The sequence below is a fragment of the Geotrypetes seraphini genome, chromosome 3 (assembly GCF_902459505.1).
Source record: "Geotrypetes seraphini chromosome 3, aGeoSer1.1, whole genome shotgun sequence".
Lineage (NCBI taxonomy): Eukaryota > Metazoa > Chordata > Amphibia > Gymnophiona > Dermophiidae > Geotrypetes > Geotrypetes seraphini.
In genome coordinates this window covers 357,846,651-357,870,341 of record NC_047086.1, presented here as the reverse complement: position 1 = coordinate 357,870,341, position 23,691 = coordinate 357,846,651, and the positions used below count along the sequence as shown (strand labels likewise).

Genomic DNA, 23,691 nt, shown 5'->3' with positions numbered 1-23,691 from the left:
CCATGGTCTGGCATCACTTTCTGTCTGTCTGTCTTTATTTCTGTCTCTCTCTTTCCTTGGCTGTCCACCACCACCCCTTGCCTGCTCTCCCTGTCCAGCAGCAGCCCTTCTCCCTTCCCCGTGTCCAGCAGCACCTCCTCCCTGCTCCCCGTCAAGCAGTAGGCCTCCCTTCCTTTTACCTCCCCCTATCCAGCAGCACCTCTTCCCTGCTCCCCCTGTCCAGCAGTAGGCCTTCTCCCTTCCCCCTCCACTTCCCTGAGCATTTGAGAATGTTTATCAGCATGGGACACCTCATGACACCCTCAAGCCATTCCTCTAAGTGCCAGCTATCAGCAGTAAAACCGCCACTGCTGCTCAAATGCCTGCACCGCCGACAGCTGTTGCATGTGCCGGCAGCCGTATCAAGCTCTGCGTGCACGCCTCAAGCCGCTGTGCACTGTAAATAGACTACGGCCACGTTAGGATACAGAACCATCACCTTTAAACTTAAAAAATAAACTTTGGCTGGTAGTGCCGTTTTTCTGGATGGAGGTCTCCACGCGGTGGAGAGCAGGGAGGCCATTTTCAATTTGTCTGGCGGCCACTGGCAAAGCTAAGCGTGCATGCTCACTCCTATCTGCTGGGGACCTACTGATCATGGAAAACGGAACACACAGGTAAGATTGCGCATGTGAGCTTAGGGTTTTATTATAGTAGAATCAATGCTGCCTATGCTATCTGTTTAGTTTAGATCTGCTATTCAGCAAGCCATTATTCAGTGGCTATTTGGTTCCTGTTCTCACTTTGCTCTACTGCTTCCACTTCTCTGTGCAGATACAAGGTCAGAGAGAGTTTTGGCCTGACACTATCCTTAGAGCATTTGAAACTATATAATTAGGCAAGTTATACATTTATTGGCCGCTGTTAAACAGCAAACTGATCCGAGAATGTTTCTTTTCCTTACCCAAAGTCCTCTGAAAGTTCCAATCTGGATGGCTGTCAGCAAGTCTTGGTTACCACATTTTATCTGCCAGCAAATGTACTAGTATTTTGGCTGCTGTGACAAAAACCAAAAGCTAATGGAATGTGTCCTATCATTTCTTCAGATTTATTAACTGCCTTTATTAAGATATTCACCCAAGGCAATAGATATCCCTTGAGATCTAATAAGAAAAAACATTCCCCAAATTTTGCATTCTAGTTTCAGTGTGCAGAAACCATTAGCTTTGCAGAACACAGTACTTAATACATATAAAAAATTTTAATAGTGAAAATGAAAAAAGAATGCATACAGCAAATAGATTTTTTTCTAATGTTTATTTCAATAAAGCTTTTTCTGACTTAAAATCAGATTACATAATATAGGAAAGTCTTCATAAGCCATAGCTCCATCAATATGTAGACAATCTCCTGCATTTCACTTCAGCTCTGACAAATCATAAAATAGACTTTGATTTTATCTGTCAAACTGTGGCTTTCCAACTTCCATAGCATCTCAACACAGAAATGCAAATTTTCAGTCCTAGAAGAAGGTTTGTACCACCCTGCTATGTAAGCGCACAGGGTTTTCCCAGGTAGTATCATTCCTTCAGTATTCTGCCTGGCTGAGTTGCACAGGCTGCAGCCAAGCTCTGTTCTGATTCTGGTGTGCACCAAACCCGGATTTTTCACTTCTCAGCAATGACTTCCAGGCAGCGGGGACAGGGGGTCAGCAAGGAAGAGGTTGTATACTTCCTGCAGCGGGGACACCTCTCTGCGCTTGCTAACTGAATTATGACCTTATAGGTTGTTTCTTCACGAATGTCACCACCTTAGAATTGGGGGAAGGTAGGAAAAAGAAAAAACACAAGCAATGAATTATTCTACACCATCACTCCACTCTCAAGATACAAACACATTTGGCAGAGAAAAATTACAATTCCAAAATTCAGCATATGTTGTTGAATGTTTTGGAACAGCAAAAGAAATTCCTGTGCAACATGACTGTCAGTCTTGACCAGTGAGTAATGATCCTACCCAACCTGTGAGGATCTGTAGGAACCCAAATTTGCATCTCTCAGCTCTTCCCCCTAACACTCTGGGCTGTGTCTGAATTCCTCAGTCTAATTTCCTGCAGTGAGGATGTAGGAGCCCTTTCTCTTCTGCTTGTGTATATTTTTCTGTTTTTTCTTTCTCCCGACAAGGCTCTCGGCACCCCCGAGACACCTCTGGCTGCGAGACGACACAGATTTCAGGCAGAAGTCTGTAGCCCACAGGCACAAGCTTTGCTCGACTCCTGTGTGGCCAGCCTGCATTTTCAGGAAGCTCAGGGATTCCCCCTTGGGAGCTCATTCACCCCAGGATTTGTCCGCAGTGGGTGAGTGCAGGCTAGAGCAGCCCGATTCAGGGAAAAAAATTTTTTGATTCAATCTACTGAATTGATTTTTCAATTTGATTTTCCCACCCAATCAGGCATTTTTTTCAAATGTCCCTGCGGGTTTATTTTGTAGTTGTTTCACCCTCCCTCCCCCCCCCACTCCCCCTTTGCCCTCTCCAACCCCATGGCAGTGCTGTGGTGTAAACAAAATATCATTTTCCTCTCACTGTTAGGTTCTAAATCATACTTGCTGTCTAACACTAGCTCTGGTAGGTATACATTTCAAATCTGACATATTATAATCACAAAATAAAAAATAAAATTATCAGGAAATGGGCCTGATGGGCCGCCGCGGGTGCGGACCGCTGAGCAGGATGGACCTATGGTCTGCCTCAGCGGAGGCAACTTCTTATGTTCTTATGTTCTTACCTTCCACTGCCATATCCAACGTTTGTTTACACTTCTCCCTTGGTATTCGCAGGGGTTAGGGGCAGAACTGGACCACGAAGTGTGAAAAATTGCAAATAACTTTGTGCCGGCTCTGACCCAACCCCAGACCTTACCTGGTGGTCTTCACTTCCGAATGCCTCCTTCCATGCATGTTGCGTGTTTGCAGGGGCCAATGCGGGTGCTTCGGTCTCCTCTTTCCCCGCTTTGGTGTCGGGCCGGGCAGAGCGAAGATTGTTCCTCTCTGGGCTGGGCAGCCTGTGCTGCCTTACCTGGTGGTCTAGTGGACTTTCGGGGCAGGAGCGATCTTCCTAGGCTCCTGCCCCGTGCAGATCGCCAATAGGAAATGGCTGCCGTGAGCTCCCGTAGTCTCAAAAGACTACTATGGGAACTCATGGCAGCCATTTCCTATTGGCGATCTGCACAGGGCAGGAGCGTAGGAAGATCGCTTCTGCCCCCAAAGCCCGCTAGACCACTAGATAAGGCCAGGATGCCGGGGGAAGGCGGGAGGGAGGCAGGGAAGGTCCAAAATGAAGTTTTTTCCTCCTCCCCCCAAAAAAAAAAATCACAAATAACCGAATCTACGGATGCTGAAACAGCAGATTCGGAGGGGGGAAGTGTATTTCCCACTGTCTACCATCTCTCTCTCTCTCCCCCTGCCTTGTTCTCTGGGTCAAACATTTCTATTCCCCTCTATGTAACATAAGAACATAAGAAGTTGCCTCCGCTGAGGCAGACCAGAGGTCCATCTCGCCCAGCGGTCCGCTCCCGCAGTGGCCCATCAGGCCCATTGCCAGAGCAATGGTCACAGACTATCCCTATAACCTACCGCTACTCCTATCTGTACCCCTCAATTCCTTTATCCTCTAGGAACCTATCCAAACCTTCTTTGAAGCCTTGTAACATGCTCCGGCCTATCACAGCCTCCGGAAGCGCGTTCCATGTATCCACCACCCTCTGGGTGAAAAAGCACAGTTACTTACCGTAACAGGTGTTATCCAGGGACAGCAGGCAGATATTCTTAACGCATGGGTGACGTCACCGACGAAGCCCCGGTACGGACACTTTTAACTAGAAAATTCTAGTTGGACGCACCGCGCATGCGCGAGTGCCTTCCCGCCCGACGGAGGAATGCGTGGTCCCCAGTTAAGATAAGCCAGCTAAGAAGCCAACCTGGGGAGGTGGGTGGGACGTAAGAATATCTGCCTGCTGTCCCTGGATAACACCTGTTACGGTAAGTAACTGTGCTTTATCCCAGGACAAGCAGGCAGCATATTCTTAACGCATGGGTAACCTCAAAGCGAACAGAGAGGGAGTAGGGATGGTTGGCCATTAGGAAAATAAACTATATAACACAGATTGGCCGAAGTGTCCATCCCGTCTGGAGAAGGTATCCAGACAGTAATGAGTAGTGAACATGTGAACTGAGGACCAAGTGGCAGCCTTGCAGATTTCCTCAATGGGCGTGGAACGGAGGAAAGCCACAGAAGCAGCCATAGCTCTGACCCTGTGGGCCGTGACAGCACCTTCCAGTGAGAGACCGGCCCGAGCATAACAGAACGCAATGCAGGCAGCAAGCCAGTTGGAAAGCGTCCGTTTAGAGACAGGACGACCTAGACGGTTAGGGTCGAAGGTCAGAAAGAGCTGAGGGGACGAGCAGCGAGCCCTGGTACAGTCAAGGTAGTAAGCAAGGGCACGCTTACAGTCCAGCGCGTGCAACGCCTGTTCCCCAGGATGAGAATGGGGCTTAGGGAAAAATACAGGCAACACAATGGACTGGTTGAAGTGGAAGGCTGAGACTCGCGGCTCGAGATGTATTGAACTCCGCGGGTCCCCCGTCCAGCTCTCTCCTGTCCACGTGGGGCGGACCGCCCCTCTCCCTAGACTGTGGCCTAGGACCCTGGGGGAGCCCGGGCCCCCTGTCAGCTCCGGGCCCCTGAATGCAGGACTGGTGGTACTGCCCTGATGGCGGCCCTGACCGTACGGCACACCAGGCAACATCTCGCGGCACACTAGTGTGCCGCGGAACAGCGGTTGAATAACACTGCTCTAGAGTTGTCAGTGTCAATACTAAGAATGATGCTAGCATCCAAGTAGAGGACTTCTAGAATCAAGTTAGATTATTTAAGAAAACAGCGATGACAAACTAGCCACTGTCCACTTCACACGCCCATATCTCACCTTCTAAATTAATTAGAAAGGATCCGTTGATTATATTAGCATCTGAAGGCAGGTCCAGTGGTACCTTGGTTACGAGCGTCGTCTGAGAGCACATCATTAGCTCATTTAGTTCAGATGTACTGGATGTCTCTTCAGCTTGCAATGTCTGCAGTGGACAACAGCAGGGCAATAACATGTTAACAAGGCTCTCATAGAATTGTTCCACTTAGCTGTGTACAGATATTACTTTCACCATATCTGGTACCAGCTGTGTTGTACCTTTATGAAACATACCAAACAAGAAGCAAAAAGTGAATTTTATGTGCTACGACTATCAGGCCCGCACAAAGTGACTACCACTACAGTGTCTTCAATGTTCCTGTTTGTTGGGTGTACATTCTCACTGCCTCTCAGGCCTGGCATTTGGCACTTTCATGACCAGAATTGTCAAAAGCAGAGCCACTGGGCAGAGATCTTCAGGTGACAATCAGAGGGAAAATCAACATGGGGCCTTTGAACCAGCATGAACTTCCCAGGTCTTATAGTGGCTCAGTTCTCCTATGGACTTTCTTGGTTGCCTACTGATTTCACAAGACCTTTAAAATCCTACTGCCATCACCTGAAGATCCACATCAGGGCTACTACTAACCATATGAGGTGTGGGGGTTGGCTAGAGATATAGAAAGGGAAGGGGCCATGGATGGGATAGTGGGCAGTAGCAGGTGAGAGATCTGTTTCTTCAGAAGGGATGCTGCTCCACTCCTTGCCCAGAGTTCCTCTTGACCTGTTGCAAATAAAACTACTGTTCACTCCTAAGCCAGTGAAGCAGAATTACTTGACTGAAGCTTGCTCTTCCCTACTTACTGTAATGTACTTTTCTCCCAAAATGTTTTGCCACATGGGTAAACATGGGGGCATACTGCACAGAATTTTAAAATGTTCTGTTAAGTTAACCAGGTAATCAGTAAAATTAGCTGGATGGCATGCCCATTCCAAAAATCCTGGAGAGAGCACTGTAGTGCTATTCTTTGTCTCCAGAATGATAATCAAACTATTACCAACCCATCACCTTGTTCAAGCCTGACTCTAGGCTCAAGAAACTCCTTAAAATTGTTACTTCTGAACTGTATTGAAGAATTCCTGAAAAGTTACAACCTGGAAGAAGAAGGCTCTTACTAACAATTTCTTGAAGTCCTTGTACAGTGTTTACATGGTGGGATAGATTTAGCAAGCAAACAGTTAGTCTCTCTTACCTCCATAATCTCAAAAAGCAATCCTGGCTCAATGACAATGATCACATCGTGCTCCACTGAATTCTTGCCTGGGATAGATTCAAGGAAAGAGTTTCGAATGGCACAAGCACCCTCTATAGCTTCTACCAAGCCAGGTTTCTTCCACACTGAGCTGGATTTAATCCAACCAGTCCGAAAAATGCTCAAAGGCTCTGAGAAACAAAATATTTTCCATTTAAAAACAAGTATCCAAATGTATGGTTTGTTCTTGGCATACAGAATTCTTTACTTGAAAAATTTACTTAAAGCCACATTTCCATTCAAGCTATAGAAAAAAAAAAATCATTCGATTAGCACTGCCTTCTCTCAAGCTCAGATGAAGAAAGGTACTGTAAAGCTCTCAAATATTAAACAGGTTTCTTAATAGTATGCTGCACAAGTACTGTACATGGGTTTTTATGTTGGCGTCACTTTGCAGGGCCACTTTGTTTATAGCTCTGAAGTGTGTAGAAGCCAGCATCTTGGGGAAGCAGGTGAATATCATGAGGACTTGCATTCTGCAGTCCTCGGAGAACATCCACTATAAGTAAGTAATTTTGCTATCTGCGGGGACAAGCAGGACAGCAAATTCTCATCTATGGGAATCTCCAGTTATTACCAAGAGCATAAAGTCCATTCAGCTAGTGTCTTATTGAAACATGCACAGTTAAAAAGCCTCAACATCAAGAAATGTGCCAAAAAGAAGAAAAAACAAGGAGTTGGCCATGAATGCAGAAAATGTACCAGAGAAACACTGTCAAAATGTTACAATGTAGATGTTTAGGTCATTTAATAAAATCCGCATTGTGACATTTCAATGGTTTTCCTGTGGTCCATTTTCAGCATCCATGACTGACTTCTTGTTTTTTCATATTGAGACATGCCAAGGGGTTTATGTGGTTGTATGGCCTAACAATCTCAACATGTCCTTAATTCTTGTACTAACGATATCAAAGTGGTAATCTTATCATCTGGAAGAAAGACTTCTAAGTGCTGCTGAGCAGAGCTTCCATAAACTCCATTTGAGATAGTCATTAAGGTTTATCAGAAAATCGGTTCAAGCTCTTAATACCCAGATGGGTTTGTTCATTGATTTTATGACCCTTTCCTGTGTTGCATTCTTGACTAGTCTATTATCCAGTCAAGGAAACACATGCACCCCCAGTTTGTGTGCTGCTACCATGGCTAGATATTTTGTGAATAAACGTTATGATGCAAAATGCAGTATATAATAGCTTTCTCTTACAAATTTGAAACCCAGATCTATGTGGGTGTAGGCTTCAAGAATTTGACCACGATATTCTTGGTAACCAATATAGTGAGTTTTTTTTTTTTAAACAGGCATAATTCTGACTTATTCTTAAGACTCATGTATCTCAGGCAATATCGGGTCAATGATTTGCATAAAACTTTATTTACCCTTCTTCTGACAGGAAAGTTCTCTCTGAAACCAAAACTGGAATACTGCATTAGGCTATGTCTGCCTGCTATTTATATGGATATATATCCCGAGTGGTATAAAATACAATATCAACTATAGGTAGCAAAATCCACTCAATAGGAGAAGTGCACTCAACAGGAAAAGGCCTCAGAGATGGAGCCTACGCACAGTCATAGACTAGGGAATTCAGCGTAGTTTGTTAGCTCCTGGCTCCAATCATTGGCCAAAAAACCTGTATTATATTTTCTAACTTTTTAATTTCTCATTTAAAACATTTTTTAAATTTTTATTTTTTTTAAACAATAACCATAAAACCTTGTCTATATTTTACCACCACTAAAAGTGTTAAACATACTATTTTAATGCACTCATCCATGAAACTGAGAACAAGTGTTGAAGTTAAGGTTTCAAAATTGCTACTTATCTGAAGCTAATAGAAGCTTGAGAGCATGCCAGGGCAACAATGACTCAAAAGAGTGCCTCAAAAAGGTGCTGATGCGGCCAGCGTTTCGCGGGTTTATTTTTCATCCGCTGCGTCAGGGCCAGTGTCATGGCATGATAGATTTCGTATAAGATGCAGCAGTTTCTTTCCATTCATAAGTTTTCTCTCTCAGCCCCACCCGCCACTGTCCACAATTTTTTTTTTTTTCCCAATAAAAAGAGACCCCCCCCGATTCCTCTCTCCCTCCCACCGATCCCCCAGGGCCATTCAATTCACCCCCCCACCCCCATCCTTAGTGCTTTAAAAAAAATTTGGCAGGAGGGATACCAACTCCCTCCCTGCTTTCAAGATCCCTGGGGTCCCCCACCTCCCCTTACCTTTAAATTGAAGGACAGCAGAAGGTTTGCCCATTCATCTCCTGTCAGCTGGCCGCTGGGGTCCCCCAACCTCCTAACAATCCCCCCATACCTTTAAGCTGAAGAACAGCAGAAGGAATGCCCAATTCCTCTGGCCGGTAGGCCAGCCTTTTCAAAATGGTGCACATTCCCCTTCCCTATGCATCCTGGGAGGGGCCTTACAACCTGAGCCAATCAGAGCCTTAGGCCCATGCCTGCTGCATCCTGAGAGAGGGAGGGGCCTTAAAGAACTTCAGCCAATCAGGGCCTTAGGCCCCTCCTAGTGCATCCCAGGATGCACTGGGAAAGGGAAGGCCTTAGGTCCCTCCTTGGTACATCCCAGAATGTATCGGGAAGGGGAAGGTATGCCATTTTGAAGAGGTGGGCTTGCTGATCAGAGGGAGTAGGCATCCCACCAGCCAGCCTTCATCAGAAATGTGGTGGGGGTGTTGGGGACCCTGGTGTGGAAGGAGTGGGCTTCTCTCCTGCCAGGAGTGTTGGAGGGGGTGTTCTTGGGATCACCAGTAGAGGGAGGGAGCATGCATCCCTCAGGGCTGTACAGTGTGTTGGAGGGTCCAGGCACTGGCGTGCAAGGGGGTGTGTTGGTGAGAAGGGGAACTTTTCTTTCTGCTGCTCTCCCTGCTAGTTAATCAGCTGAGCCGAAGAGCAATTGCTAGGCACAGTTCCTCCCGCTCTTTACTGGCAATTCTCCATACAAATAACATGCATATAATTTTCATGCTATTATGCTGAGAAACGCCCATAAAATAAAAGTTGCTCCCACTACGGGCACTACATCGACTTACCAGATTCTACTGATGAGTTTTGAGAATCTTCCTCTGAATGACAAAAAAAAACATGTTTGTTGCATTCTTGGCATAACCCTCCACTGACTAGCAATATAAATGGCTTCTGTGATGAGGTAACGCTATCTAATCCTAAGGAAATTCTGAGAAATTTATTTAATTCAATTTCTATCCCGTCCTCCCAGTAGCTCAGAATGGGTTACAAGCAAACATTCACAGTGGAATACATTTAGACAGTACAAAGAGTATACAGCAACTTAAGTACAGGTTAAGAATGGAGAAGAGAGTGTAGAAAGGAAGGGGGAATTTAAGGGGGCGATGGGGGTTGATTGCAGTTGAAATTTCAGTTGAAGAGGGGATATGATAGAGACTTACAAGATCATGAAGGGCATAAAGAGAGTAGAGAGGGACAGATTCTTCAAACTTTCAAAAAATAAAAGAACAAGAGGGCATTCGGAAAAGTTGAAAGGGGACAGATTCAAAACGAATGCAAGGAAGTTCTTCTTTACCCAATGTGTGGTGGACACCAGGAATGCGCTTCCAGAGGACGTAATAGGGCTGAGTATGGTACTGGGGTTTAAGAAAGGATTGGACAATTTCCTGCTGGAAAAGGGGATAGAGGGGTATAGATAGAGGATTACTGTACAGGTCCTGGACCTGTTGGGCAGCCGCGTGAGCAGACTGCTGGGCACGATGGACCTCAGGTCTGACCCAGCGGAGGCATTGCTTATGTTCTTATGTCTTTACTACTTTCCAGAAGGTCATCAGTGAGTTCTGTAATCTGATTTGCGGGGGGAGTTGGTTCCAGTTGGGAGGGTACAAGCTTCACTTTCTAATGCACACACACACATATGGATTTCTGTTGCTAATTTATAACCTGAATCAGCTCAATAATGGATATTTTTTCTCATAGTTTATTAAGTGGAGGGGATCCATTCTCTTGGCATATGTACATGATCAGTCATAAGCACCAGATGGTTAACTGGAATTTAGTTTCCATGAGTCAGATTTACACACCTTTGCTCTGTGAAATGTGGTGCCCTTACCTTTTATATATGGAATGTGCTGGAATACTTCCTCAGCCAAGTGTGGAAGGATAGGTGCAAAGGATCGCACGACCACATCCAAAGCCTCTACTAGTACTGTCTGGCATGATCGCCTCTTGGAGCTCTTTTCCTCGTCACAGTAAAGTCTTTTGGGGGGTGGGGGCAGACAAATAAGACAGCATTACCCGGAGGTTAAAAAATAACTCACTAGCCAAAATTCCTGTTTGCTGATGAAAGGATTACACATCAGTAGCAGATAGAGTTCTTCTTTACCATCAGGCTGGAATCTCCATTATTCCTTGGAAGTTCAGACTGACCATGCTATCTTTGCCACTCACTCGGTCTCCTGGGCAACATGCCATGATTATCATCACCTAAATTTTTAAATTTTAGTTCTAGCCTTTTTTTCTGTGTACTCTTTAAAATTTCTTTATTGTCCATAGCACCCCATGTGATTTTTGCTGTACAAAATGACCAAAGAAAATAAAGTTTTCTCCATTATCTAAATCCCCTAGGCTGCACACAAACTTAACAACTTTGATGGACAGCCAACTCAAACACAATACAATGCTACACCATAACTTACAAATCCTTTTCTAATTAAAAACAAACAAACTTCATTTTAATGCTTTCAGTAGCCCGTCACTCTTCCTGCTGTCCAATCAAAGAACAGTATGTAAGGAGTAGACAGGGGGCTAAGGACATTCATTTTCTATGCTGTTCTCCTAAGGGAGCTCAGAACAGTTTAAATGAATTTATTCAGGTACTCAAGAATTTTTTTCCTGTCTGTTCCAGTGGGCTCACAATCTATCTAATGCACCTGAGGCAATGGGGGGATTAAGTGATTTGCCCAGGATCACAAGGAGCAGTGTGAGTTTGAATCCACAACCTCAGGGTGCTGAGGCTGTAGCTTTAACCACTATGCTACTCTCTTCCCATCAAATATATTTTAGAGAGGACAATTCTAGATTTATTTCTTTCCTCCAGAAAGCATACAGTGCTGTAAAGCAATGGTTAGAGAATGACAAGGGGACAAAGTTTGTCCCTGTCCCTAACCGCTCTGTCCCCATGAACTCAGTCTAATCCCATCCACACAAGCCTCATTTTATTAAAGCCTCATTTTATTAAAGTATAAAAAGAAATAATATTCTGTACAACTGTTTTATAACTCATAAATAATACAGAACAAGGATCAACAAAACCCCTGTCTTCCCTCCCCACTAATATCCCCTTCACTAACAGGGAAACTCAACAAGCCAAATTACTACAGAATGCTCCATAGAAAATTCATACTAACAGAATACCTCAATCATGTACAGAGAACACAACACACAAATGCCAAACACATTATAGCTGGCCAAAAATGATAAACATAAATTAAACCAAAATCTCAAGAAGCCACATCCTACATGTAAGTACAACGATCCATTTCTTCCTTTACTGTGCAAAATATAAAGATCATATTTGTCAAGGTGTTAGGGGACTACAACTAGGCAACTGCCCCTTGGCCAGAGAGAGTTGTAAGTCTGCTAGAAGCTGAAGGCGGCAATGGGCTTGGGGGTACCCTCCCAAATTTCTGCTCTGGGCCCCAGCCTAACACCAGCTCTGGCTGGATACATATTTCAAATCTGACATATTGTAAATCACAAAACAGAAAATAAAATTTTTCTAACTTTTGTTGTCTGGTTATTTTATTATTCAAATCATGCTGGTCCCAGGCTCTAGTTTCTGTTTGTCTTCTCTTAACTAACTTGCCATGGTCTCCTATCCATTTGACATTTCTTTTTTTCCATGCTCACCATTTAACTTTCATCTCTGTACTTATCATTCCCCCATGTTAAGCACCTCCCTTTGCTGTGTCCCTATACTTCACTTTCCAGTATCTCCTGTGTCCTTCTACCCGCATTCATCATCACCACTCTGTGTCCAGCATTACATCTCCGTGTCCTTATGCACCCAAGTCCAGCATCTCCCTTCAGTGTTACTATTCTCCCCCATGTCTAGCATCTTCCCTCTGTGTCCATATACACTCCCATTTCTGTCATTGCCCCTATACCCATATACCACCCCCATACAACATTTGCCCTTTGTGTCCCTATTCCTATCTCCCATCTGTTTTTTGTATACCTTCCTGTATCCAGCTTCTCCCCTCTCTCATTCCCTCTATCCTTCTTCTGCTGTGTTTAGTACATAGTAACATAGTAGATGACGGCAGATAAAGACCCGAATGGTCCATCCAGTCTGCCCAACCTGATTCAATTTAAATTTTTTTTTTTTCTTCTTAGCTATTTCTGGGCGAGAATCCAAAGCTTTACCCGGTACTGTGCTTGGGTTCCAACTGCCGAAATCTCTGTTAAGACTTACTCCAGCCCAACTACACCCTCCCAGCCATTGAAGCCCTCCCCTGCCCATCCTCCACCAAACGGCCATACATAGACACAGACCGTACAAGTCTGCCCAGTAACTGGCCTAGTTCAATCTTTAATATTATTTTCTGATTCTAAATCTTCTGTGTTCATCCCATGCTTCTTTGAACTCAGTCACAGTTTTACTCTCCACCACCTCTCTCGGGAGCGCATTCCAGGCATCCACCACCCTCTCCGTAAAGTAGAATTTCCTAACATTGCCCCTGAATCTACCACCCCTCAACCTCAAATTATGTCCTCTGGTTTTACCATTTTCCTTTCTCTGGAAAAGATTTTGTTCTACGTTAATACCCTTTAAGTATTTGAACGTCTGAATCATATCTCCCCTGTCTCTCCTTTCCTCTAGGGTATACATATTCAGGGCTTCCAGTCTCTCCTCATACGTCTTCTGGCGCAAGCCTCCTATCATTTTCGTCGCCCTCCTCTGGACCGCCTCAAGTCTTCCTACGTCTTTCGCCAGATACGGTCTCCAAAACTGAACACAATACTCCAAGTGGGGCCTCACCAATGACCTGTACAGGGGCATCAACACCTTCTTCCTTCTACTGACTATGCCTCTCTTTATACAGCCCAGAATCCTTCTGGCAGCAGCCACTGCCTTGTCACACTGTTTTTTCGCCTTTAGATCTTCGGACACTATCACCCCAAGTTCCCTCTCCCCGTCCGTCCATATCAGCTTCTCTCCTCCCAGCATATACGGTTCCTTCCTATTATTAATCCCCAAATGCATTACTCTGCATTTCTTTGCATTGAATTTTAGTTGCCAGGCATTAGACCATTCCTCTAACTTTTGCAGATCCTTTTTCATATTTTCCACTCCCTCTTCGGTGTCTACTCTGTTACAAATCTTGGTATCATCTGCAAAAAGGCACACTTTTCCTTCTAACCCTTCAGCAATGTCACTTACATACATATTGAACAGGATTGGCCCCAGCACCGAACCCTGAGGGACTCCACTAGTCACCTTTCCTTCCTTCGAGCGACTTCCATTAACCACCACCCTCTGGCGTCTGTCCGACAGCCAGTTTCTGACCCAGTTCACCACTTTGGGTCCTAACTTCAGCCCTTCAAGTTTGTTCAACAGCCTCCTATGAGGAACTGTATCAAAGGCTTTGCTGAAATCCAAGTACTTCACTCCCTCTTCCTTCATCCCCTTGGTCTGGCATTTCTTTCCCTTCTCTCTCCTCCTTCCTAAAGGTCCAACACCTCTCTTCCTTTCCCTCCAGCACCCCCTCCATGGGTCCAGCACTTCTTTCCTTTCCCTCCAGCCCTTTCCAATGGGTCAAGTGCTTCTCTCCCTTTCCTCCAGTTCTAGCCAGACACTACCCCTATGCCACATGGCCAGCACCCTCTCTCTTTCCCTCCCCTCTAGGTCCAACACCTCTCTACCTTCTCTCTAACCCCAGCCACGTGATCAGTGTCTCTCTCCTTTCCTTCTAGCATCCCGCCCCATGGGTTCAGTGGTTCTCTTTCTTTCCAGCTCCAGCCAACCTCCTCCCCATGGGTCCAGCACCTTCTCTCCCTTCCCTCTAGCGTCGCCACCAACATCACCCCCTTCACCATGTGGCCAGATCCCTTTCTCTCTTCCCTTCCCTCCAGTCCCCCCCCACAGGTCCAACATCTCTCTACCTACCCCCTAACCCCAGTTACGGGATCAGTGTCTCTCCTTTCCCTCCAACTCCCCCCATGAGTCCAGCAGGTCCAATTGCAATGGTGATGGAAAGCAGCACCCCCACTGCAGCGGGAGAGGGCAGCAATATTTTGCGTAGATGTTCTTCTTAAGGGAAATGCCCATGGGAACCGGGTGGCAATATCCATTACCACTAGGATGTACTGAAACCCCCGAGGTGTTCTCTTAAGGGGCCCTACAATATCCATGGCCCATCTTCCCAAAGGTTCCTCCACCCACGGAATAGGGATTAATGGGGCCCTACGGGGTTTTTGAATGGCTAATTTTTGGCATGTGGGACAAGAGGCACAGAAATGCACCAACTCCTGACGTAAGCCAGGCCAGAAAAATCTTTGCAGAATCTGCGTCTCAGTAGCGTCCACTCCCTTATGACCAGCCAAAGGGTGATCATGCGCCATCTGCAGTACTAGGGACCTAAAACCTTGGGGTACTACTAATTGTTCAACCCTATTGTCCAGTCCCCTTGCAATACTAATTCGATACAATAATCCCCGTTTCACTATCATATTAAATGCTCCCTTGCCACTATTTCCTACCTGCTGCCAGGCGGCCCGTAAAGAGGGATCTGCCTTCTGTTCTGCCTGAAAGGTAGGAAAAGTCGCTAATACCTTTTCAGGAACAGATGGGACTTCCTGCTGTTGAGAGGTACGGGTGAGAGCTTGTCTCCTCTGCCATTTTTGGCGTTTCACTTGAGCCTTGGTGAGACGTGGTCCTTTCCCTATTCCCTCCTGGAATAGCTCCCCCTGAAAGGGGAATGTCTCCCCTAGGGTCTCCCCAGAAGTGGTTGCTTTTTCACATTGGGCCTGTGTACTGACCAAAGCCTGCCCTGGGTCCCAATCTATCGGCCAACCCTTCCAATCCCGACCCAAAATCATTTCATAAGGTGCTCTGGGAACTACCGCAATTAATGTGGGTCTGATGGCAAAAGCAGTGGTGGCAGAGGAAGCAGTATAGCATAGCGACCCATATCACCCCACTGCTCCATTCATTCCTTTCAGAGCTTCACACTCCACTGCTGATCTTCACAGGCCTGCTCTAGGAGCAAAACAGGAAGTTACATTAAAAGGGACTCTGGCAGAGGGAAGACCTAGAGAAGGCTCGTGAGGATCGGTGGCAGGGACTAAGGTTGGCTATTGCAGCCGTTCTGGTAGTGATTTTAAAAAAGCGAGTCATTCTTCAAAAAACGTTCATGCAAATGAGGTTGACAGAGAGTAGCGAAGACTCACCAAATTTGCATGTGCCCATTGCTGGCGAAAGCGATGGGCACATGTGCAGAATAAACACAAAAAGATAAAAACAAAACCAAACACACAACAGCAGAAGAGATGCCCACTCTCTCCCACCGCCATGTGACCCCCACCCCCAGCAGCAGGAGAGATGCCCACTCTCTACGCCACCAAGTGACACCCCCTCCTCAGCAGCGGAAGAGATGCCTATTCTCTCCCACTACCATGCAAAACCTTGATTTAGATGGCTGACTGGAGGGATGCCTACTCCCTCCAGCCAGCTGGCCCGCCTCTTCAAAATGGGTCTTCCCCTACCTGGTGCATTCTGGATGCACCAGGGAGGAGCCTGAGGTTTTGATTGGCTCCTATGGGTGATGCCTTAGGCGTCTGGGCCAATCAAAGCCTTAGGCTCCTCACTTATGCATCAGGGGAGGAACCTAAGGCTGTGATTGGCCCAGACACATAAGGCCGCTCCCATAGGAGGGGCTTTAAAAAAGTTTCACCTGGGAGGGGAAGGCCCATTTTGAAGAGGCGGGCCAGATGGCTGGAGGAAATAGGCATCCCTCCAGTCAGCTATCTAAATCAAGGTAAGGGGGAGAGGGTGCCGGTTGTTGAAGGCATGCGGGGGTGGGGAGAGAAGGTTTGCATGGCAGCAGGAGAGAATGGGCATCTCTCCCGCTGCCAGGGTTTTAAACAGTGCTGTCACTGTACTGGCACCCTTGGACCAGGCGCTGATTTTTGTCGCCAAAAGCTGATGCTGCTCTTGGTGAATGGCTCAGCGATTTTTAAGAATCCATTGGAGTGCTCATTTCAATATTAAAGAGCCCATTTGCATGGTAGTGTCAAGAGACTGCTAGAAAGCTCGCTAAATGCCAAAATAAGCCATTTTGATAATCCATTGTTACAATGCATGCAGGCTAAACCATCAGAAACCAGTTTAGCAACCGTGTAAAAATTTTGAGAATCTGGCCCTGAGATTCCAAATGGTATGAATAAGGCAGGGTGGGAAGGGAGAAAGAGATGCTGGACATGGGGTAACCACTTTTTTTTTTTTTTTTAAACCACTCCTGCTTTACTTCTGCATCCGCTATAAAAACTCCACAGGTCCCTATCACCAGATCATTCTCTAGTGGTACACAGCTGCAGTTTTTTGCATAGCCAATGGGTAGCACTGGCAGGCAGCTGAATCTGTAAGGCTTTCTAATTACAAAATGGGACCAGAGGTTTGCAGTGAGTGATTCATCCTGCTCCTTTTATGACATGCAGAGATTTTCATGTCATCCCTAACCAATCAAGGTGACAGTTTAAAGTACAGACTCAACTCTGCTACTAGACACAACACAAAACATTAACAGCACTACTAATCTGAAGATGTGACTATGAACCGGAGTTTGGTAGTAACACTCCAGCCTTAATGAAAAGATGATAGTGGCACATACCGGTCTTTGATGATGCTGAAGTAGAAGCTGGATAACTCCCTGTTAACCAGCGCCTGCAGTAAACGGATCACTTTTCCAAAGTCATACTCCTTGTATGCATCAGTAATCTGCATGGGAACACAGAGTGGCACACACACACTATACCACTTTTACCATAAACTATAAATCCAGAAAAACTGCAGAACCCCCCAAATCAAGTTAAACTATTTGTTATAACAAGCAATAATAACCCTTAAAGCTGTACTGTTCCTTTCCTGCACGAGTTACGAACAATTTACTCAGGGTTGCACAGTGAATGCTGAATAGGCCAGGCTTCAGAGTCAGTACAGTAAGCAGGTCATGAAATTTCCAGCCAAACCTATAAAATGTCTTCCATCTCCTCACCTTGTTGGAGTAGTCCTGTAGTAAGTGCAGCATGTATTGGTCTATTACACACATTTCGGTGTTGGGGACAGCATCGGTCTCTGGGCTGAAACCTCTTAGGTTCCCCAACATAAAACGCAGTCTATTCCGAAACTGTCAACCAAAAAAGCACAAATGCCCGGGTGTTATTAAACACTCATATCTGAATGGGAAGCAGACCCCTGGCTGGGGTATGTAGGCTACAACTAGTGGCCACTACCCCTAGTCAATCATCACAATTGAGGCAGAGTCACCTTGTTGATATTCTCCCTGGCCATGTCCAGCACTGAAGGTCCAATTTTGACATTTATGAACACGTTGGACTCAGCCACCCACCAACGCAGAACATCAGCACCATAAGATTTCGCCTTAGTTTCATCCTACACAAGGAGAAGGACAAACTTACATCAAGTGGACTTACAGCAATGCTTCTCAATTTTTTTTTATAGCACATTTTTTAAGCTTACTGCATTCTTGTAGCAAATCAAATCACATTTTATGCAATTCATATCTCCCTCCCTGATTCTCTTGTACCTTTTTTTGCCTGTTTGCATCTCATTCAATCAGCTTCAGTCTAATATCTAAACATGTAAGGCCAGCGGCTCTTGCAGTATTACACAGTCCCAAGCATTCAGGTATCAGAGTGAAGCTGGCAAGAGAAGCACATGTAGGTAAGAAATGACAGGAAGAGAGCAGCAGAGGGAAGATAAGGTTATCAGATTTCCAGCGGGTGAATACTTTGGGCTAGATTCATTAAGCTTACCGATTGTATACTGATCGGTTTGCGACCCCGACCCAATTCACTAACCTCTGCGCATGCAAATGAGGGGAAATGGCATGCAAAGTAAGAAGGATGCAATTCACTAAACTTTCTCAGGAATACCGACTGGGCTGGCTGATCAAAAAAGAAGCAACTGGTGGGGACCAGTCGCTCACGACCTTTCTGGTTCTCTGCCGACTTCTCCTGCCTTGCCGCCCTGCTCCGACTCGCCACCCTGCGCCCCCAAATCTCGTCTTGCTGCTCTTCCCCCGCAGTGCTAGCTCATGGTTTAAAGCGGGTTAAAACTACTGGCCCACGAAGAAAAAGTTAAAAAAAAAAAAAAGCAGCTCGCAGCTCTGTAAGCATGTGCAGACCATCTACAGACAAAGAAGATGGTCTGTATATGCTTCAGGATCGCTCACTAGCAATCCATGTGGTCGTTGGGGGTGGGGGGGGGGTGGGGGTTTCCTCCGATCACCCCCATTTGCATGCTGACCCTTTGTGAATTCGTCGGCCTGCCGCGGATCGGCCACACATCGGGCAGGTTAATGAATCTAGCCCTTTATTTCCTGCAGTGCTAGCAAAGAGCATTAGTGGAAGAAGTATGATGAATTGTACTCGAGGAAAACATTATAGTAATCATCTCTCAAAATATACCTAAAAAGTAAAGCATTCTTGAAGTTCAGTTACCAAAAATATTTTGGAACTCAATACAAAAGCTTCAATACTGAGCAGGAATGTTTTGCATACATGAGGATTAATTATACAGCAGAAGAAGGCCAATAAACCAATAAAATCCAATTATTCCCAGCATGCAAATTTTTTTTTTAAAATTATCTTTATTGAAGCTTCAAAACCATACAAAGAATATTAGCAACTCAGGCAAGAAGAACAATGTAATATAGCTCAGAGTAACTCCTGAAAATATACAAAGAGCCAACTCAAAGGCCCAGAATATCCAAACTCATGAATATAGTAAGGTAAAAGAGGGCAGTGGTGCCACTAAGCAGTGACTCGTAAGGTTATAGAAGCTTATTTTATGTTTTAGTAGAACCCCAAAGAAAAATCCATTAGGCTCAAAGTAACATGCGCCAGACATCTCATCCATACTCTCTCACCACTAACAAAACTCCATTCCTAATCACAACATTCATCCATCCCCCTTGCATTCATACCACACCTCCCCCAGTATCGCAAAGGGTAGCATCCTGTTAAAGAGATGGTGTCTGAGGGAGCCCCGTGTTTTTATTCTGGAAGACCTTCCACAAAGATACATACACAGATCCGTCAGGCTATTTGGCTGACTAGAATTTTGGCTGACCAGTGATGGTCTCAAAAACAATCTGCATCAGGGCAGGCTTATCCCTCCTCGACAACGACCCATAATTAGTTTACAATAACTGATTCTAGGTTTTTTACCTCTCCAAATGAAATCAGTTATAATGGTCCTAAACACCCTCATCTTTTCCAATATACAAATTCTGTTAGGGAGATGATTCAAAAACACTAATTTGGACAAAATGCCCAGGATATTTTGTGATGACTCATTAATATGCTCTATCAGGCAATTCAATAGTTTCTAACCATTGATGTCTCTTGTTAAAAGCATAAAAGTTGCCATACTGGGACAGACCAAGGTCCATCAAGCCCAGTATCCTGTTTCCAACAGGTGCCAATCCAGTTCACAAGTACCAGGCAAGATCCCAAAAGAGTAAATCAGATTTTATGCTGCTTATTCTAGAAATAACTATCTGGATTTTCTCAAGTCCATCTTAATAACAGATTATGAACTTTTCTTTTAGGATATTATCCAAAAGTTTTTAAAATCCTGCTAAATTAACTACTTTTACCACATTATCTGGCAACAAATTCCAGAGTTTAATCAAACAAACAATTGAACTGCAGGGTTTATGAAAGAGGTAGCACTGTGGGTTAATCTGGAAAGAGGAAATGGAATATCTATTTAAACAAGTGCAATATACACACTTTCTGCACAGTCAAAAGAAACAGGACAGCATTAACTGAAGATGTTCATAGAATTGCTCTGAAAGGGAAAATACTCAAAGGTATGTACAGAAGTAAGGAGCAATTGCTAAAAGTACCCATACAGTAGGGGTGATGCAGGATCTGGTGCTTATCAGATATGAACAGTGTTTCAGATGTCCTAGAGCAGTGTTTCTCAACCTGCGGTACGCATACCCAAGGGGGTACGCGGGCCGCCTGTTGGGAGTACGCAGCCTAGCCTTCACCAGGGAACTCTTCCTGCCTCTCGCCATGAATCCCTGCCTTTGCCCCCTCCCTTGCTAAAGCCGCCACCGTCAGGATGCCTCCCTGCCTCCATCTGCACAACTCTCCATCCCCAAAGCCGAATTGCGCCATCCTTCCTCCAACAGAAACTCTGTAGCAGGGACTGGCCATGGCTGCGTGCAGCGGCCGGCCCATGAGACTTTCCCCCCGAAGTTAATTCTGACATCTGAGAGAAAGTACCTGGCCAGCCATGCAGCAATATTTTGCTCTATATTTGTCTATTTTTCTATAGTTTTAACTATATATGCTCTATATTTGTCTATTTTTCTATAGTTTTAAAGTCATCTGCCTTGACCTCTTTGAAAAAAACCCAACTCAGACTATAAATGATAATTAACATTTTTTGTGCGTGTTTTTTTAATTTTGTGGTTACCATTATGTATTAATAAGATTATATTGTGTGTATATGAAAAATGAATGGAAGAAATTGCATTACAATTAGTACTATTATTATAGGGGTGGACTTAGGGGCAGAGTTTGGGCGGGTCTGGGGTGGAGCTTGTGTGGGGGTACTCGGTTGGTATTTGTTAGGCTTAGGGGTACTTGGCTTGAAAAGGTTGAGAAACACTGCTGTAAACTCATGTGCTGCTGTTACCTTGCCATGCTAACAAGATAAGTATAGGGGGGGCGGGCAAGGAGAATGGGGTGATTTCCAAGGAATATTGAACACAGCACATACCATTTACATAATCCGTTGGTATCAGTAATGAACATGGGTATGCTGAAGATTTTCCTTTATAATCTGCTGCTAAGAAACTGAAAAATGAATGCCCTTAATCATGCTAGGTAAACATTAAAGATTAAAAACTCTCATTATGTCAGACAAAAACTGTATACCATATAATCCTCCCCCCACATGGTAATTTCTAGCTTATGACACCGAAAGGTACATGAAGAATAACAACTAAAATATGATTCCTGCTAAAGAACCATCAGGGTTTGGGGAGATAATCCATTATGTGCTAGGAATAAGCTGTTTGAAACAATGTCGTCTACTGATAGAAGTGCACATTATGCCACATATAGCACACACACTTTAAGGAGAGTGTACACTATTTCCTGACAGAATGTGCATGCATGACGGTTTATGCATGCACATCTTTCGGAAAACAGCATGCACTCTTAAGGAGAGTCTGCAGTCTGTGTACATAAAGCACAGTTACTTATTGTAAAGGTGTTATATGGAGATAGCATACCATTGATGGGGGAGTTTTGGGGGGGAGGGATAAAAGGCATATTGCCTCAACGATGCTGTGTGTTTCTTGGTTGAGGCTCTGGCTTTCTTTTTTGCTTATTGCTGAATAGTAGAGAAGAGTAAGTTAAGTGAAATAGTGGACATATAGAAAGGAACTATAAATATAGCAACAAACCTTTGTCACAAAAGTGAAGAAAAGCAAGAGGAAAAGAAAACTGAGACTTCAAAGCAGTAGAAGAAAAAATAAGGCAAAACATTTTAGTGTTCAAATAATACAAAGGATCTCCAAAAGAATAGAACATAAGAACATAAGAACTGCCATCTCCGGATCAGACCTTCGGTCCATCAAGTCCGGTGATCCGCACACGCGGAGGCCCTGCCAGGTGTACACCTGGCGTAATTTATAGTCCAACTTATATTACTACACAAAACCCAAGCTGAATATCTTCAATTCTATAGCCACACCAATGATATTCATATACACATATGCTTTCAAAAGACCAGTGCTACATTCATTCTATAAGAACAATAATTCATTCAAAATATGAAAACGGTAAGACCTTCAATCTTTTTACAGGAAAAGCCTGTAAATCTACTATGCCAGTAGTAACATTGACATAGTTTACGGTAAAGCCTTCAATGTTTTTACAGGAAAAGCCTGTAAATCCACTATGCCAGTAATAACATTGACATAGTTTAAAGGGACATCCCAGATATCAATCCTCGATGTTTATCAGGAAGACCTATGTCAGTAATAACATTGACACAGTCTTTTCAATTACCGTTGCAACAATACATATTTTACTAATTTTTCTATTTTATTATATTTTTCTATTTTATCTAACTGAATTTAGTAGACAGAAAGAGCACTTATCTGATTGCCTTCTGAAGGCTCAAAATCACTGCAGCTGCAGTTTTAGCGGTGTCCAACTCCCGCTATCGAACAGTATCAGTTTTTTTTAAATCAAACATATCCCACCATATCTTTATATGCCTCTCTTAAGGAGATATGCATCTAGTTTGCTCTTGAAGCCTAGGACGATCGATTCCGCAATAATCTCCTCTGGGAGGGCATTCCAGGTGTCAACCACTCTCTGAGTGAAGCAGAACTTCCTGACATTAGTCCTGAACCTGTCCCCCCTTAGCTTCATTACATGTCCTCTAGTCCGTGTCAAATTGGACAATGTAAATAATCTTCTCTGCTCTATTTTGTCGATTCCTTTCAGTATTTTGAAGGTCTCGATCATATCCCCACGCAGTCTCCTTTTCTCAAGGGAGAACAATCCTAGTGTTATAAGTCTATCCTCGTATTCCAGTTTCTCCATACCCTTCACCAGTTTTGTTGCTCGTCTCTGCACCCTCTCCAGCAGTTTTATATCCTTCTTTAGGTAGGGAGACCAATGTTGGACGCAGTTTTCCAAGTGTGGTCTGACCATTGCCCTATAAAGCGGCATTATAACTTTCTCCGATCTACTCGAGATTCCTTTCTTTATCATGCCCAACATTCTATTTGCCTTCTTTGCCGCTGCTGCGCATTGTGCCGACGGCTTCAGGGTCCTATCTATCAGTACACCCAGGTCCTTTTCTTGTTCACTCTTCCCCAGAGTTGCACCTGACATTGTATACTCGTATTCCTTATTCTTATTGCCTAAATGCATTACCTTGCATTTCTCCACATTGAACTTCATCTGCCATTTCTCCGCCCATGTTTCTAACCGACACAAGTCGCTCTGGAGTTCCTCTCTATCCTCCTGCGATCTGATTGCCCGGCATAGTTTTGTATCGTCTGCAAACTTGATGATCTCACTGGATGTTCCTTCCTCCAGGTCATTGATATAAATATTAAAAAGGATCGGCCCAAGTACCGAGCCCTGGGGTACACCACTAGTCACTTTCTCCCAGT

At 44.6% G+C, this 23,691-nt stretch overlaps 1 protein-coding gene across 3 annotated transcripts in view; it reads right to left on the bottom strand.

The window, feature by feature from the left end:
- Window positions 1-1,286: 1,286 nt before the first annotated feature.
- IARS2 (isoleucyl-tRNA synthetase 2, mitochondrial) overlaps window positions 1,287-23,691 on the bottom strand; it is a 160,624-nt gene continuing 138,219 nt past the window's right edge. For 2 of the 3 annotated variants that reach the window (XM_033936093.1, XM_033936091.1), the window contains exons 17-24: window positions 17,781-17,906; window positions 17,509-17,640; window positions 17,125-17,231; window positions 10,344-10,489; window positions 9,298-9,330; window positions 6,196-6,386; window positions 4,964-5,108; window positions 1,287-1,789 (exon numbers count right to left, since the gene is read on the bottom strand). In XM_033936093.1, the coding sequence (XP_033791984.1) occupies window positions 1,647-1,789; window positions 4,964-5,108; window positions 6,196-6,386; window positions 9,298-9,330; window positions 10,344-10,489; window positions 17,125-17,231; window positions 17,509-17,640; window positions 17,781-17,906 (1,023 nt within the window). In that variant the 3' untranslated portion in view covers window positions 1,287-1,646. The remainder of the gene's footprint in view (window positions 1,790-4,963; window positions 5,109-6,195; window positions 6,387-9,297; window positions 9,331-10,343; window positions 10,490-17,124; window positions 17,232-17,508; window positions 17,641-17,780; window positions 17,907-23,691) is intronic. The other variant, XM_033936092.1, reaches the window with a different exon arrangement.